The 17,463-nt window shown below is 54.2% G+C and overlaps 1 protein-coding gene across 20 annotated transcripts in view; it reads right to left on the bottom strand.

The window, feature by feature from the left end:
• LMF1 (lipase maturation factor 1) overlaps nt 1-17,463 on the bottom strand; it is a 120,517-nt gene that overhangs the window by 71,062 nt on the left and 31,992 nt on the right. For 7 of the 20 annotated variants that reach the window (XR_013411381.1, XR_013411382.1, XM_077985188.1 and 4 more), the window contains exon 3: nt 7,449-7,459. The exons of 9 other annotated variants lie outside the window; for them this stretch is intronic. Coding sequence is in view for 5 of the 11 variants with exons in the window: in XM_077985188.1 (XP_077841314.1) it covers nt 7,449-7,459 (11 nt within the window). In the remaining 6 variants the exon portion in view is untranslated. Of the gene's footprint in view, nt 1-7,394; nt 7,460-17,463 lie in introns of all 20 variants that reach the window. 4 more of the 20 variants (XM_077985198.1, XM_028841043.2, XM_077985200.1 and 1 more) reach the window with 1 other exon arrangement.

Consider the following 17,463-nt stretch of genomic DNA (forward strand, 5'->3'; position numbering starts at 1 on the left):
AGGCCTCCAGAGATGGAGTGCAGTCTGAGGGCAGCCTCTCCTTCTCTCATGCCAACCAAGGGCCACTCGTGGTGAGGACGCAGCAGAAGCCGGTCAAGAGCCCTTTCTCATCTTGGAAATGGCCCGTGGAAATGGTTCACGGCTAGCTCATGTCACGTGGGGGCTCTAAACGTCACCCAAGTGGGCTTCCCTGTCCTTCCTATGAAGAACACAACCAGACATTGAGACCAGAGACACGCAGGACCACAGTCACGCCCGCCCCAGGTGATGGGGAAGGGCTCTGCCTCGCGGTTTGCGGGAACCCTCTGGAACCACACTCTACAGGACGCTTCTCCCCCAGGGAGGGGCCGTGCAATTAAATCAATGCAGGAGTACGAAGGAAAGGACCCAGAGAGGGGCTGGCTCAGCCCACTGGTTGCAGCCTGGCAGCTGGGCCAGTTCCCGGCAGAGACCATCAAGGCTGCCACTGATTAGGGAATAATTTAATTAAAAGAAACTGCATTCCTGACCCTGGGAGCTGGGAAGGGGAGGGAAGGGCCATCAGCTAAAGGGGCAGGAGGGCTCTGCATGGCGGGGACTGGGGCTGCTTGGTGGAGCCTGGCGCAGCCCAGGAGGCTCAGAGCTCACCCAGCAATCGCTTCCTGCAGGCAGGCTCTGCTCCAGCACTAATAGGGCTTAATAAAAACTTCCACTTGGGCCAGTAAACCCCTCATTACGCTGTTTTTAAAGCATGAATTTAAGAGCGGCAAGGGTGAAGGGTCACACGGAGCATTTAATTCACAACGGCTGGCGAGAGGTGCTGCTGCAATGGAAAACACCCTAGTGTCTGGGGTGTCTGGGGCCCCGCACACGCCTGGCGACACTCGGCCTGCGTGGGGACAGCCCAGAAAGCAGACCTGAGAGGTGGGGAAGTTTCCCTCTTGGCAAGAGCACAGCAGCAAAACCCAGGAGGGGCCCGGGGCACTGGGAAAGCCTCCTAACGTAGCGACACACAGCTGAGTTCCAGCACAACCTGCAATGAGACCCGGCCGCTGCCCCGCACAGGCACCGACGCTGGGACAGCCCCTGGTCCCGCCTCCACGGCTCACACAGGAGCACTGCTGCTGCTGAGAGTCGTTCCTCACACCCGCTACGTGGACGTCCCCCCACGGCCTCCACGTGTTTTCAGCTTAACCGCAGTCCAGTCCCAATGAGACCCGGGCCGCCTGTGTGTCTGTGCGGACACCTGGCCCAGCAGAGACGAACGCCCCAGACCAGCTGGCATTGGCCTTGCAGAAGATGAGGATAAACCAGTCATTCATCAACGAAGCTTCTTACTCCAAGGACCCCAAATTCCCCCAGGCCCTGACGTGTCCAGCGCTCACCTGGATGGGACTGTAGTAAGAAACAGAACCCACTTCCTACAAAGGAATATCCTGGGAAGGTGGAGACTTCCAGAACCCTTCCCTGGATCCCAGGACCCTCACTCCTGTGCACGTCCCCAGCTGACACCCTCACTTCACCCTGAGGCAGCAGCGGGGCAAGGCGTCCAGCCCCTCCCCTCAGGCAGTCACCACCAACCGCCTGGTCCCCTGCACGAGCCCATCCCCATTCCCCACGAGCCACCCCGTGCCCCATGAACCCACCCCCGCACCCCCACGTGCCCACCCCACGCCCCCTGAACCCACCCCCGCGCCCCCACGTGCCCACCCCACGCCCCCACGAGCCCATCCCCATGCCCCATGTGCCCACCCCATGCCCCATGAACCCACCCCCACGGCCCCACGAGCCCATCCCCACACCCCACGAGCCCACCTAATACCCCCAGGGGACCCAGTGGTGCAAGATGGGGTAGGATCGCCTGGAGGCAGACACCTACAAACACCCAAGTCCATCAGGCTAAAATCACAAATAAATTACAAAACCATTTTGGGGGCCTAAAACACTCCAAAGGCCTTGGGAACCTGTTGGTCTTCCTCTGGGACTCTATCTGGGCACGAGGACCCTGCAAAATGGCCCGGGAGCTGAGCCGGAGGAAGCCCTGCCCTGCCGCGGCCCCTGTGGCCTCTGCCCCCTCCTCACAAAAGGCTGCGCCCTGGTTCCAGGACCCCTCACCATGAGTCTCTCCTTCCCCTGGTCACATCCCAGCGGCCAGTGGGGTCACAATGCTGTCCCATCCCGTGCCCATGCCTGAAAGCCCGGCCATCCCTTCCAGCTGCCCAGGCCTGGGAGGGGCCAGAAAGTGTCTCCAGAAGCACTGCGGACCGGCCCTGGTCTCAGTCCCAGAACAGCGGCTGTGGCCTTTGCTGTTTCAACCTCACCAAACTCTGCAGACGGGAGCCCCTTCCTAGAGCCTGCTCTCCTCACAGAACCAGGCGCTAGGCATGGTGCCCCATGTGGGATGGGAACAGTGCTGGGGGGACAGGGACCACGCTGGAGGACAGGGCCCACACTCGGGGGATGGGGCCAAGCTGGGGGGACAGGCCCACACATTGGGGGACGGTGCATTGCCGGCAAAAGCGGCCTGGTCCTGGAGGGAAAGCAGCCGCCCCACGGAGCCCCGCCACCCACTGCTGCGGGTCCTCTCGGGTTCCTGCATCCTTTCCAATGCACAAGGGCGGCTGGAGGCTCCAGAGACTCCCAGATCCAGGCTCACTGAATATCAAAAGGTGCACTCGCCGCAGGCGGCAGGAAGCAGCCGCGCTTGGGGCTGCAGAATTCATTACCGTCAGGCTCCTTCTTTGAAGTGAATGTTACCAAACTCAGCAGCCCTCAAAGCTCAGCTCTATCTAAACTCCAGCAGAAACACGGACGGCAGAATGGGGTTTAACAAATATTGTGGTTTTCCTGTGTCCTGGAAAGCGCAGCCCCGACGAATGTGGCTTCCTCCTGCCCAGCAGTCGTGTCCGTCTGAATGGGGCGCAGGGCCCTGGGACACAAAGCCCAGGACAGCAGCAGGCGAGCTCACCGGAGGCGCTCTTACAACAGGAGAGAGATGCAAACAGAGACCCAAAGACCAGCCTGGGCAGCACAGTGGGACCCCGTCTTGACAAAAAGTTTAAAAATCAGCTGGCCATGGCGGTGTGCCTGTAGTCCCAGCTAATCAGGAGTCTGAGGCGGGAGGATGGCCTGAGCCTGGGAGGTCAAGGAGCTGAGATTGTGCCATTGCACTCCAGCCTGGGCGACAGAGCAAGACCCTGACTTGAAAAGAAAAGAAACGTAAACGTTCTGTGGATGGTGTGGTCATCCTGAGAAAAAGGAAGACACTAGCGAAGCGGGGTGTACGGACTCCCCAGCCGGCAGCCATTTCACTAACAGCGGCTGTGTGTATTTCAGGCTGGTCCCGCTCACGCCCACAGCATCATGAGAGCATGTCCCGGGGAGCCCACACCCAGCCGTGAGCCCTCAGAAGATAGGATTTGCTGCTGGTGAAATGTTAGGATCTTTGACTGGCAGCTTCTGCAGACTGTGCTGGGTTGAGAATGGTCTGGGGCCAGGCACAATGGCTCATGCCTGTAATCCCAGCACTTTGGGAGGCCGAGGCGGGCGGATCACCTGAGATCAGGAGATGGAGACCATCCTGGCCAACATTGTGAAACCCCATCTCTACTAAAAATACAAAAATTAGCCGGGCCTGGTGGCGGGTGCCTGTAATCCCAGCTACTCGGGAGGCTGCGGCAGATAATTGAACCTGGGAGGCGGTGATTGCAGTGAGCCAAGATTGCCGCCATTGCACTCCAGCCTGGGCAACAGAGCGAGACTCTGTTTCAAAAAAAAAAAAAAAAAAAGGCATGGGACCGCCCAGCAGGGAAGCCACAGCTATCTGCAGAGGACGTGAGGTGCGGCCAACGCAACCAAAGACTAGAGGTTTTCATTTCACTTAGCTTTAATTAATTGTAAAAACATGTGCCAGTGGCTGGGCTGGGTGGGGGCCCTGGGAGCCTGGACCACCTGGAGCCAGCTGGCTGCTGCCTGGGGGCGCGTACTGCCGGAGGATGCTGCTTTCCTGGCCGCAGGGTCCCAGGAACTGCCCCCACCCCCCACCCCCCCATGCCCAGAGCCACCTGATCTCCACTAAAGCCCACTGTGCAAAATGAAGACAAGGACGGCATGAGATGGACACAGAAGCACACGTGGCTCGGATGAGGTGAGGAGCACAGGCACAAACTGCCTTCTCCCAGGCCGCCCCGAACAGGCCACAGGGAAGGAGCCTCCCCAGAGGTCTCAGGTCAGGAAGCCTGACCTCCAGTGCCTTTGGTTTAGCTGTTCTGAGGCCCAGCGCCCAGCGTCATACCTCAGTAACTGGCAGCTCTACGTTCTCCAATATCAGGGAAGAGAGTTCAAAGACGCGTGGCCGCTCGGAAGGCAGGGAGAGCTCTGCCGAAGCTACTATGAGTCTTTCGAATTTCTGAGCGACAGTCCAAAGTGACGTGCTGAGCCGCTGCAGGGTCAGACACAACATGAAACTCAGGCTCACGAGGGCTCCCAGGCGGAAAACATTAACATTAACGAGTCAACGATTCGCTTCTGAGTCCCTACAACTACCACCTGCCACTAAAGAATCCGTTAGAATGTGTGACGCGCACCTGAAAACACCCAGGGAGACGCAAAGAATCAGGTAGACTATGCGATGTGCACCTGAGAACGCCCAGGGAGACGCGGGCACAGAAGATGGGCTTCCGTTGGCTGGGAGCGCGAACACAGCCCCTGACGGCGGCCCCACAGGCTCACATCCCACCCCCCATGCACACCCCATTGCTTTTGCTTCAGCAAGTGGTTGGGGACACGGGAAGGTGGCTCCAGAGTCACCCGGCCCCTGGACAGCCTCTGCCGCTCCAGCACTGCCTCTGGGAGTCCACTTCCCCAGGCGCTTCCCCCACACCCTACTGAGAGGCTGTGTTCCCCAGGAGGCCTCACAGGCGAGGGCACGGGGAGGGTGGGCTCCAGGCCTCCTCATCCTCAGCAATGGGTCCTGTGGCCTCGGTGCTGAGACAGGGCAGCACTCGCAGGCCCATCCCCCACAGGGAACACACACGCATGGGCTGCTGCTCCCTGAGCCTGCCCCGGCCCACCCGCTCATGGGGAACACACACGCATGGGCTGCTGCTCCCTGAGCCTGCCCCGGCCCACCCACTCACGGGGAACACACACGCACGGGCTGCTGCTCCCTGAGCCTGCCCCGGCCCACCCGCTCATGGGGAACACACAACCTTCAGCCACTGCTCCCTGAGCCTGCCCCGGCCCACCCGCTCACGGGGAACACACACGCATGGGCTGCTGCTCCCTGAGCCTGCCCCCGCCTGTGCGTGGCCCCAGCGGTGCTGGCCATGTGCACTGGCCTCACAGGACTGGGTCTCGCCATCACTGCTCAGGATTCACAGCATCAGACAGCAGGGACTTCTCCTGCTAAATACAGGTGTTAGGACCTAAAGGTTTCGCTGCTCATAAGAACTGGGAAAAAATAGTACTGTTATAATTTACTATTTTAATTTTTTAAAGTTTTTTTGTGGTGACAGGGTCTTGCTACGTTGCCCAGGCTGGTCTCGAACTCCTGGGCTCAAGTGATCCAGCTTTAGCCCCTAAACTGCTAAGATTATAGGCATGAGCCACTGCTCCTGGCCTGCTATAATTTTAAATAAATAAAATTTACTAAGAAAAGATTTGTTTATCTAAGTGTTGAAGAGTATAGTTTTCTCTGTGGGCATTTTGGTATTGAATGCATCCTAACGCACTCCGGGGGAGGCCCGGGACTCCGGCTGCCGCACAGGCTTCCTTACATCTGCTCGCTCCTCCTGACGCACTCTGGGGGAGCCCGGGACTCAGGCCGCTGCACACGCTTCCTTACGTCTACTGGCTCCTCCTGACACAGTCTGGGGGCGCCCGGGACTCAGGCCGCCGCACAAGCTTCCTTACATCTGCTCGTTCCTCCTGGCGCACTCCGGGGGAGGCCCGGGACTCCGGCTGCCGCACACGCTTCCTTACATCTACTGGCTCCTCCTGACACAGTCTGGGGGAGTCCGGGGACTCAGGCCGCCGCACATGCTTCCTTACATCTACTGGCTTCTCCTGACACAGTCTGGGGGCGCCTGGGGACTCAGGCCGCCGCACACGCTTCCTTACATCTACTGGCTCCTCCTGACACACTCTGGGGGAGCCCGGGGACTCAAGCCGCCGCACAAGCTTCCTTACGTCTACTCACTCCCACACTCGTGGGCACTCTGCTCCCTTGATGCAGCCACGCAACTGGAGGGCACAGAACCAGCTGGTTCCGACCAGGTCGTGTTATGCAAATTGAAAAGGAATTCCTGAAATAATTCATTGCTTCTTGCTTTAAGAAAAACACGGAAACAACGAACAGATGTAAGCATGCAGAGCCGCACGCCCTGACGGTGCACACTGAGCCAGGTAGCACCCAGCAGCCAGGAAACCCATGAGTGACAGTGACCGAGGTGGCCTGGTCCTCTGCAATGACAGGAACCTGCCTTTTAAGGTGATTAAAATCAGGAATAAGGTTCTTTTATATTTACATTTTAACAGATTCTGATGTTCTTCCTTTCTTTGATTCGAACCAAATTTCCAGCATCTCTGGTGCTCAAAAGGAATGAAAATATGTGAGGAATAAAAGCATGAAGACAGTGACCTCTACCACAAGGACACAGGCCCTAAGGCCTGAGACAGTGAAAGGGGCAGGCAGAGATCCACGCCCAGACAGGCCGCCCCTGCTCTCCTAGGAAGGGGCCGAGAGCCAGAGAGGTCAGGGCAGACACAGCCTGAGTGAGAGGCCCAGGCCAGGGCCTTTACCAGCAAAGACCGGCGCTTCCACCTGCGCCCTGAGGTCAGGGAGAAAGGCAGCGGTGGGAGTGGTCATCCTTCCCAAGGTCCTGGAATCAGGTCCACTTATCAAGCCACCATGTGTCCCATGACATTCTGGAGGTCTCTGGGCCCAATGGAGGGTGCACCCACTGTCCTCTGATCCTGTCCTGCCCACTGGACAGCTGCCCTCTTCCCGTCCTCCAGTATTGACTGCGTTGTGTGGATGGGGAGGACCTCCGATCCCCTCCACCAAATGAAGCACAAGCCAAAGTGCCCCCCAGTGTTAGCGCCGTGAGCAACATGAACCTTCTCTATGCCGAGGTGCACACAGCCTGAGTGTCCACGGGGGATGGGCCCGTGGGTGCTCTGCCTCTGCTCCAGGGCAGCGGTGGGGAGACCACACCTGTGAGATGCCTACGATCACACGTGCGGCCATCCGTCTGTAGGTGCCTGGGACCTGGAAGCCCAGGAGCTCCCACATCCAGGAAGGAGGCACGGATCAGATCACAAGCGCTCACCACTGCCATCCGTGCATACTGGGAAGGCTGATGGCAGAGGCTAAGGAACGGGAGAGGCCAGGAAAAGTGTGTGAAGATACATACCAAACACACAACGCTCAACTCTCGCAGAGCTTTCTCTAAATGCATCTCACTTACCGAAGGAGTACCTGAAAAACGAAAGAAGAAACGTGTATTAACACTTTGGCTTGTCTCGACCAAAACCCAGTTTCCCCCCTGAGTGAAGCCCACTCCGGCACCCAGGACAGTGTGGGGTCAGGGAAATCCTGCCAGGGGGACCTGCCCGCCGGGCATTAGGGGAACAGCAGCCCCTCCCCACGGCCCGCATACAGGCAGGCCCAGAACAGGCAACCAAAACACATTCCCAGATACACCTACTATGTACCCACAGAAATTAAAAATACGTATTTTGCGGATGAGTGAATTAATGCTTATTTTTTTGCAGCATCACTTAAATGCCACAAAAAATGTCACCCTTTGGAATCTGAAAATTTAAGGACATCACATGACGTCGAGCGCAGATCATTAGAAAATGGATCTTAAATGAAAGGAATTGGTGGGAAAGGCTGGGAAAGGCCTGAATCGCAACCAAAAGGGGCTTCAGTGATGCTGTGACCGGCTTCTCACCCTCAGACAGCGGAGCTGCGGGCAAGTAGCACGCGTGTCTACAGGACCCCAAATCACAAACGTGGAGTCCCCCGACATGCACCGAACACACAGCTTCCAACACATCCCACACCTGCCTCAGCCTCTGGCCTCTCTAACCCACCCCACCTCAAGACCTACCCTTGGACTCTAGAAGAAACCCCCTCTGCCACCTATGGTCCTGCAAGAGGCGGGCAGGACGCACCGATGCCCGTGTGAGGAGCCCTGCCTCAGGTGCTCAGTGCCAAGCCCGACGCAGAAGGCACAGTATGTGGCTCGTGGACATGAAATGTACACAACAGGCCAGTCCACAGACACAGGCCGTAGATCGCCAGGTTTCTTCTGGGGTTGATCAGAATTTTTTTTTTTGAGACACGGTCTCATTCCATCACCCAGGCTGGAGTGCAGTGGTGCATAAGCTCACTACAACCTCAACCTCCTGGGCTGGAGCAATGCTCCCGCCTCAGCCTCCCGGGTTGCTGGGACCACAGGTCTGCACCATGATGCCCCACTAATTTTTGTATTTTCTATAGAGGTTCTGCCACGTTGCCCTGGCTGGTCTAACTCCTGGACTCAGGCGATCCTCCTGCCTCCGCCTCCCTAAGTGCTGGGAAGACGGGTGTGAGCTGCCCCGGCCAGAATGTTTTAAACTTGGTGCCGATGGCGTCAGAGTCCATGAGTATGTACATTGACTTGTACACTTTCTATCAGGGCTGTCTAATCTTTTGGCTTCCGTGGGCCACCGTGGAAGAAGAAAAATTGTCTTGGGTCACACATAAAATATACTAACACTACTGATGGCTGATGAGCTAAAAACAAAACAACTCATAATGTTTTAAGAAAGTTTATGAATTTGCTTTGGGCCGCATTCAAAGCCATCCTGAGCCGCGTGTGGACAAGCTTGCTTTAAATGCAGTTTTACGGTATGTGAATTACATCTCGCTGAAGACATTAAGCAGCAACGTTGCCTAATGAAATCTGTAGGAATGAAAGGCTACAGGGTGTGGGACGGCCCGCAGGGCCCACTGCCCGTCCCAGGGCTCCCTACACCATCCGACCTTTGGATATGTCTGTGATTTGCCCCCTTGACATTACAATAAAAGCACAGCGAAGGCCATGACAAACGACATCTGAGCTGTGAGGGAGGTGGGTGGGGACAGAGCGCTGGAAGGCTCATTCTTCAACCACATCAGGTGTGTGGCTGCCTCAGCGGCTCTGATGTCTTTTTAAACCATCCCTTACCCGGTAGAGATCCACAGTATTTATAGGTAAAAGAGGATTAAGTCTGGATTTGCTTTTCACTCCAGAGGAAGGAGGCTGGGAGGGAGAGAGGACACTCCGTGGGCTGAGGAAGGAGGCTGAGGAAGGAGGCTGGGAGGGAGAGAGGGCACCCTGTGGGCTGAGGAAGGAGGCTGGGAGGGAGGACACTCCGTGGGCTGAGGAAGGAGGCTGAGGAAGGAGGATGGAAGGGAGAGAGGGCACCCCGTGGGCTGTGGAAGGAGGCTGTGGAAGGAGGCTGGGAGGGAGAGAGGGCACCCCGTGGGCTGAGGAAGGAGGCTGGGAGGGACAGAGTGCACCCCATGGGCTGCAGGATGCACTCCCTGCCCCCATTTCCATGACCAAAACCTTCCAAGCAGCCGCTATACATACTGGCTAATGCTAGAAATAAATTTATCCCCAAAATGTTCCCAATACATAACCTTAGTTGAACAGAGAAAGGAAAAGGAGCTGATTTTTAAAATCCATAAAGAATAAAAGCTTTGCTCTTTTATTAGCCAGGTGTGGTGACGCACGCCTGTAGTCCCAGTGGCTTTGGGGCCGAGGCTGGAAGATGGCTTAAGCCCAGGAGTTCCAGACTGCAGTGAGCCAAGATCGCGCTGCTATTGCAGTCCAGCCTGGGCGACAGGGCAAGAGACCCGATCTAAAAAGATGCAGCCTCACGCTTTTATCAGAAGGGACCAAGGCCTGGAAGAGTTTTAGTGACTCAGTGCCACCAAAATACAAGTGTTGAGTGGAGAAGGGGTGAGCCCAGATGCAGCTGCCTTCACGTCGGCTGAGGGTGTTTCAAAACGCATTCTTCTGTCACTTCACCTGCTTTGAATTTTGAATTTCAAGGCTGCCTGATAAAAGATTCTTTAAATAGCAGGTTTGAGCTAAGGCAATGACATGAAAAACTAAAACGTCTTATTACTTTCACAGCTTTTATTATATTCTCAACAGCTGGGACTTACGTTAGCAGACACCGACTCCATGCAGTTCTCTTGGGGTTTGTTCTGCTGTTTTGTTCTTTAAAGAAACTCAAGTCCTTCCTCGGACGGTGGGACGTAGACTTTGCTTTTGGATGGTCGGGGTTAACGCGCTCCCTCTGACCGCCTTGTGAGGTCAGGAACCTGCTCCCCCGTGAGCCCCCACACCCGACTGACAGGCCGTTGGGGTCTCTGTGCTAGGGAGGCAGCCAGACCCCGGATGGCCTGCAGATGCTGCACACGGCCCCCGCACAGGCCCTGCCCCCTTGCACTTCACAGGCCTCCCATTTCTACAGGAAGCCTTTGATTTAAAAGCACATTTGGTTCCAGCTATTTATCATCTGTAAAAAGGCCTCATGTAAATATTTGTTAAATTTTATGCTCCCCATTTTGGGGCAGGCTAGTTGTAAATTTGTAAGAAATCTTCCACCTTCTGGCCTAGCACAAAGAACTTTGCTGGAGGCCTGTCTAGAAAGTGTGTAGTAGGAACTTAATCATGAACCATGCTCTCCTGAACCACGCCCGGTTCCTGACTTGTGTCTGCAGCTGACCACATCATCAGGACTAAAGTCTTTGTCATGTGGTGAAGGCCAAACGTGTGGATTTATTTACAGAAGTTACCAACAAAAATACCACAGGAAAAGAACAGCACCTTTGGGTGAGAACAGCTGGGGGGCTTCCATGTCTACCCACCTCACAGGGGAGGGGGTGCAGCACCCATCAGACGGCTGTGCCTCCCACCCAGTCACCAGGACGGGGTGCCGGCTAGCACTGGCAATGTCGGAACGCTGGGTCCCACTGTGCAGGGCCATGGCTTGCCTGGCACAGGGAAGTGCTAGACTGAACGGTGGCTTGCAGGGACGGCAAGGATGGTGCTGGACGGCGGCTCACAGGGATGGCGGGGGCGGGGCTGGACGGCGGCTCGCGGGGATGGATGGCAGCTCGTGGGGACGGCGGGGATGGGGCTGGACGGCAGCTCGCGGGGACGGACAGCGGCTCGCGGGGACGGACAGCGGCTCGCGGGAACGGTAGGGACGGCGCTGGACAGCGGCTCGCGGGGATGGGGCTGGACGGTGGCTCGCGGGGACGGCGGGGGCGGGGGCGGGGCTGGACCACACATACCAGGTCATCAGCACCAGTGAGGCAACTGGCTCACTGCAGACATGACTGCTGCCACCCCAACGTTTAAGTTCATACAACAGAGAAAATAAAATGGTAATAACAAGAGGTGTCTTCACAAACATCTGTTGCCTGTTGCCACTTACTGGAGCTGCCAAGAGGAAGTCCAGGTCCCAGGGCTGTTGGGAGGACCCAGGCTTTGAAGCCAGGCAGAGCAGGGAGCACCCAGTGCGTGCGCGGCTCCCATGGACAGACGAACGGATAGACGAACAGATGGATGGGCGGTGCTCCCATTACTGTGCGAAAACCAACCTCACAGTACATATTCCATTCACTACAGGTGAGCAATTTAAAACAGGATGTAAATAGCCCTTAAAAGTGTAAGGAAAAAGTGCTGGAGGCTGTTTGGACGCAGCACCAAAGGCAGCAGTGAAAATGGGGAAAGACGGTAGACTGGACTCCACAGAGGAACCCCGTGTGGAAAGCACAGTCCGTTGCATGCAGAATGGGATGCGGCCGAGGGCTCACACCTTCCACGTGCCTTTACCTTCTGCTGGAGGCAAAGGCCCAATTCCCGGACAGCAGGGCCTCTTACAGATGGATAAACAAAGAACGTTCACACCAAAGGGAACGGCAAAGGCAAAACACAAATCCCCAGAGAAACAAAAAAGAGCAAAACCAAGAAAAATTCCTTGGCAGAGAAATGTGTATTTAAATAACATTATTTTCACTTACAAACGCTCTGGTTTTTCGGAAATGGGATGTTCTGAGTAGGGAACAGGACAACAGCACGCTGCCCCCGCCGTGAGCGTGCAGCCCTGGGTGGGGCTGGCGGAACCCCGTCCACCAGGCACCACGCACACCCTGACCCAGCCGCCCACCTTGGGAGCTTAGTTCACTCTGTAAGTCACAACCCTGCAAAATATCCCCGCGCCACAAAGCCGGCCACTGAGGCGCCACTTCCAGCAGTAAAAAACCAGGAGCCACCACCGACGTGCCGGCCAGTGGGCTTGGCGCAATGAGCAAACTCATGTAACAGACCGCCCTGTGGCCACCACACGCTCCGCCAAGCAGCGGAAATCCAGATGGGCGCGTGGCATCTGAGGCCCTGACCGGTGCACTGCTGAGGCTGCCAGCGCCAGGCCTTGGCCCTGCTGTCTCTGCGGCGACCCGGACCGCTCTCCATGCGGCCTCTGCCTCTGTCGGGAGCGGGACACGCTGCCCAAAGCTGCTGTCAGACAACGTCGGCGAGATGGGAAGATGCTTGCCATTTGATGGGAAGTAAAAAAAAGTTTAGTTATTTCCAATATTGTCATAAGGACTAGGTAATGAAAATTGTTTAAGAATTAAGTGAATAGACGGAATAAAACAGGATGTGCCATCTGGGCCCATTTTTGTTACAGAGAAGCCCGAGGCAGTGGGCTAAAAGGAGGTCCCCAGAAAGACACGTCCACATCTTAATTCCTGAACCCCGTCTTATTTGGAAAGGGCGTCTCTGTGGAGGTAATTAAGGATCTCGAGGTGAGGACCTCCTGGATTATCTGATCACAGGCGTCCTTATCACAGAGAGGTACCAGGAACCCTGAGACAGACCAAAGAGGAGGAGGCAAAGCGGCAGGGACTGGAGTGATGTGCCCACAAGCCGGGGACGCCCGGAGCCCCGAGGGACTGGAAGAGACGAGGAAGGACCCTCCCGTAGAGACTCGGAGGGAACTGGCACTGCCGACACGCTGATTTCGGACTTCTGGCCTCGAGAACTGTGGGAGAGTAAATGTTTCTTATTTGAAGCCTCCCCACGTGGTCACTGTCATGGCTGCGGAAGGCCGCCATGCGTCTCTCAGGCCATGGGAAGTGGTGTGGACGTATCTCCATTCCCGGATGACCACGTCGAAGCACAGGCTCACCCACCGGGGACCAGCGTCATGGAGGACAAGGCAGGTGGCGTGGGAGGGTCCTCCCCACAAGCAGCACCCTGCCCGGGACGACAAGCACAGGAAACAGCGGGCAGACCCCGAAGAGGAACACCGTTTATTTAAAGGGATGCACAACTTTAAAATATCAGTGTCATAAAAGATGGACGTCCCAGAAGAGACCGGACAACTAAACCCAGCACCTAACCCTGCTCTGGAAAGTAAATGCTGTGAAGATTATTCTTAGGTCAGATGACAAACTGGAAAACGAGCGGGAGATGCGGTCACAGAACGGCAACCACGTTGAACTTACTGCAGCGGATCCCTGCGGGAATGGAAAGAACCCTCTTCTTAGGAACGCACTCGGAAGTTCTTCGGGGTAAAGGGGTTCATCGACTATGTCAAAGTGGCTGATAGCATCGTTCTGATCTTCTGTGTCCTCATTTTCTTTGTGTAGTTGTTATTTCAATTATTGAAAGTGACTGATGTTAAAATCTCCAAACAGAATTGTGAATTTGTATACTTCTTCCTTGACTTCTGCAATTTGTGCTTCATACATTTCGAGCTCCAGTATGTGACGCCTTTGTGTCTTTGTGATCAATGAACTCTTTCATTACCACAAAATGTCTCTGCACGCCTCCAGTAATACTCCGTGTCTTCAACTTAACTTTGTCTAAAGTTAATTCAGCCACTCCAGCTTTCCAGTACGTTTATGTAGTCTATCCTTCTTTATCTTTATCCTTCCTCTTTCAACTAAATTTGTACCTTTATATTTAAAGCATATCTCTTGAAAACTGCATATACTTGATACTTGATTTTTTCAAATTGATTTTTTTTTTTTTTTTTTTGAGACGGAGTCTCGCTCTGTTGCCCAGGCTGGAGTGCAATGGCCGGATCTCAGCTCACTGCAAGCTCCGCCTCCCGGGTTCACGCCATTCTCCTGCCTCAGCCTCCCGAGTAGCTGGGACTACAGGCGCCCGCCACCTCGCCCGGCTAATTTTTTGTATTTTTTAGTAGAGACGGGGTTTCACCATGTTAGCCAGGATGGTCTCGATCTCCTGACCTCGTGATCCGCCCATCTCGGCCTCCCAAAGTGCTGGGATTACAGGCTTGAGCCACCACGCCCGGCCTTTTTTTTTTTTTTTGAGACGGAGTCTCACTCTGTTGCCCAGGCTGGAGTGCAGTGGCACGATCTGAGCTCACTACAACCTCTGCCTCCTGGGTTCAAGTGATTCTCCCTGCCTCAGCCTCCCGAGTAGCTGGGATTACAGGCATGAGCCACTACGCCCAGGTAATTTTTGTATTTTTAGTAGAGACGAGGTTTCACCATGTTGGCCAGGATGGTCTTGAACTCCTGATGACCTCAGGTGATCCACCCGCCTTGGCCTCCCAAAGTGCTGGGATTATAGGAGTGAGCCACCGTGCCTGGCCTGATTCTAAATCTCTGTCTTTTAAATGGAAGATTTAGTCACTTACATTTAATGTAATCATTGATACGGCTGATTAGTTATTTTTTTGTCTTCAGAGTCTCATCTGGTTTTTCGTCCGCTCCTCTGTTCCTGCCTTCTTACTATAAGCAAATGTGTCTAATACTCCATTTCAGTCACTCCACGGGCTCCTCAGCTCCATATCTTCGCACTACTTTGAGTGACTGCCCGAGGGCTAACAATAGGCATTCTCGCCTGCTCACAACAGACCTGGGGTTAATATTTTCCGCTTCATGTAGAATTTAGAGAGCCAGTGACGTTACAGATTCAGGAAGGATCCCCTCCCTCCTTTGTGCTCATGTCGTGTATATTACAGTTTTTGCCTCAGTTGTGTCTATAATAAATTAAGAAAAAAAGAAATAGAGAACTTTTCATATTTACCTACCTTTACCATTTCCAGTGGATTTTACTCCTTTCTATAGATGAGTTTCTGCCTAGCAATAATTCCTTCAGCCTGAAGATATTCCTTTAACATTTCTTACAGTGTGCCTGCTGGCAAAGCTTTCTCTCAGTTTTCAGTTATCTGAAAATGTCTTTATTTTGCTTTCGTTTTTGAAGGATATTGTCACTGGACAGAACTCTGGGTTGACAATCGTTTTTCTTCAGAACTGGAAAGATGCCAGTCCACCGTCCTCTGACCTCCAGTGGTTATAAGAAACCAGACGTATTGGAATCTTTATTCTCTGAGTGTAACGTCTTTTTTTTCTGGATGCGATCAAGAGGTTGTCTTTGGTGTTCGGTAGTTTGACTACAATATGCCCAGACAGGGTTTTCTCTTACTTCTACTGCTTACCGTATGCTGAACTTCTTGCATTTATACATCTACATAGTTCAGCTATTATTTCTTTAAATACTTGTTATGCCCCATTCTCTGTGTCCTCTCTCTGTGGGGCTCCAATCACATGTATGTTAGACCACCTGGTGTTATCCCACATCACTGATGCTCTGCTCATTTCAATCTTTTTTTGTGTTTTTTCTTTAGCTTGGATAATTTCTAAAGATTTCTGTTAAAATTCATTGAGGCTTTCATCTACCATCTCCAACCTGTTATTAAGCCCATGCAACAGATTTTTCAGTACAGATACTGTACTTTTCAGTTCTAAAATGTCCAATTGGCTCTTCTTCAAAGATTCAGAGACTCTGCTAAATTTCCCATGTGTTCGTTCATTAAGACTGCTACTAGGCTGGGTGTGGTGGCTCACGCCTGTAATCCCAGCACTTTGGGAGGCCGAGGCGGGTGGATCACCTGACGTCAGGAGTTTGAGACCAGCATGGCCAACAATGGCGAAATCCCGTTTCTACTAAAAATACAAAAATTAGCTGGGTGTGGAGCCGCACACCTGTAATCCCAGCTGCTTGGGAGGCTGAGGCAGGAAAATCGCTTGAACCCAGCAGGTGGAGGTTGCAGTGAGCCGAGATCTCACCGCTGCACTCCAGCCTGGGGGACAGAGTGAGACTCTGTCTCAAAAGAAAAGAAAAAGAAAAAAGAAAAAAAGAGGACTACTTCCCTTGAGCCCTTGTGTGTACCCATAATGGCGGCCTCAAACCCTCTTTTCTCTTTTCTCGGCTATCCCAGTCAGTTTCTCGTGACCTCTTTAGTTTCCTGTATAGGGACCCTATTTTCCTGTTTCTTTCCCTGTGAAGTAGTTTCTGATTCTAGCTATCATGAAAGATCATAACATCATTGAGAGGTTAATTTTGTCTGCTTCCTCTGGAGAGTGAATGAATGAGTCTGTCTGGTAAGCAGTTGAGCTACTGGAAGACAAACTTGGTCTTTCCAAAAGCTCAATTAGGGTCAGTCTAGAACAGAGCTTTTCTAGGGCGAGAGGAACCCTCTTCCTAAGATGTGGCCTTTCTGGGGGCATGGGCTGAGTGCCTAGGGTCTTACGCAAGTCGCCTCCGGACCGGCTGATGGGGAGGCTTATCTCCCAGCACTGTGGGACCCTCAGACTCACCACTAAGGTCACCACTCCCTACCTGCCGCTTTCCACCAACCCTCAAAGACTCTCACTCTCCATGTTCATAGCTTAGAACAAACCCAAAAACTTAGGGGAACCCGTGTAGGTTTCTGTGGTGATGCCTCTGTTAGCTCCTTTACTCTGGTGCCTTGCCGCACAAACGCAAGCGACCCTCAACTCTGACCCCTGCCTCCTGAGCTCGGAGACGCCTTGTGTTCTGCTGGGTGCCCTAGCTGCGGTGTACAAGGTGCTCAAGGCAGAAGGCTGGGGCTACCAAGGCCACGCTGTATGTATCTCCTTTCCAGGGACAGCAGTCCGGGGCACCTGTGCCACCTGGTATTTCACTTGCTGACGGTTTCATAGTGGGGAGGCTGGTCCTGTACCTGCCACTCCGCCATGGACAGGCATGGAAGCCATGAAGACAAATCTCTTATTTTAAAGTATTGTTTCAATGTGAGACATCCTCTCCCTCAAACTGCCCCTGCCAGTGTGCCCCACTATCCCAGTCCACAGGACCACAGCCACCCCACGTGGGCAAAGGCCAGATGTCAGTTGTGTTCCCCACGTCCGCCCCTGGCCTCCTTGCTGCCTGCTTAAGTCTTGCCCTGTCTACGGCCCCAGCGCCCTGAATGCCCCATCTCGTCTCAAGCGTCATCCCTGCCCCTTTAGTGCGCCCTGATGATTATGGGATGTACTCCTTGGAGTCAAAGAAATACATATCTCTTGTTAGGTTAAAAAAAAATTAGGGGGTTGGGCACCGTGGCTCATGCCTGTAATCCCAGCACTTT

Source organism: Macaca mulatta, chromosome 20 (genome assembly GCF_049350105.2).
Source record: "Macaca mulatta isolate MMU2019108-1 chromosome 20, T2T-MMU8v2.0, whole genome shotgun sequence".
NCBI classification, from domain to species: Eukaryota; Metazoa; Chordata; class Mammalia; order Primates; family Cercopithecidae; genus Macaca; species Macaca mulatta.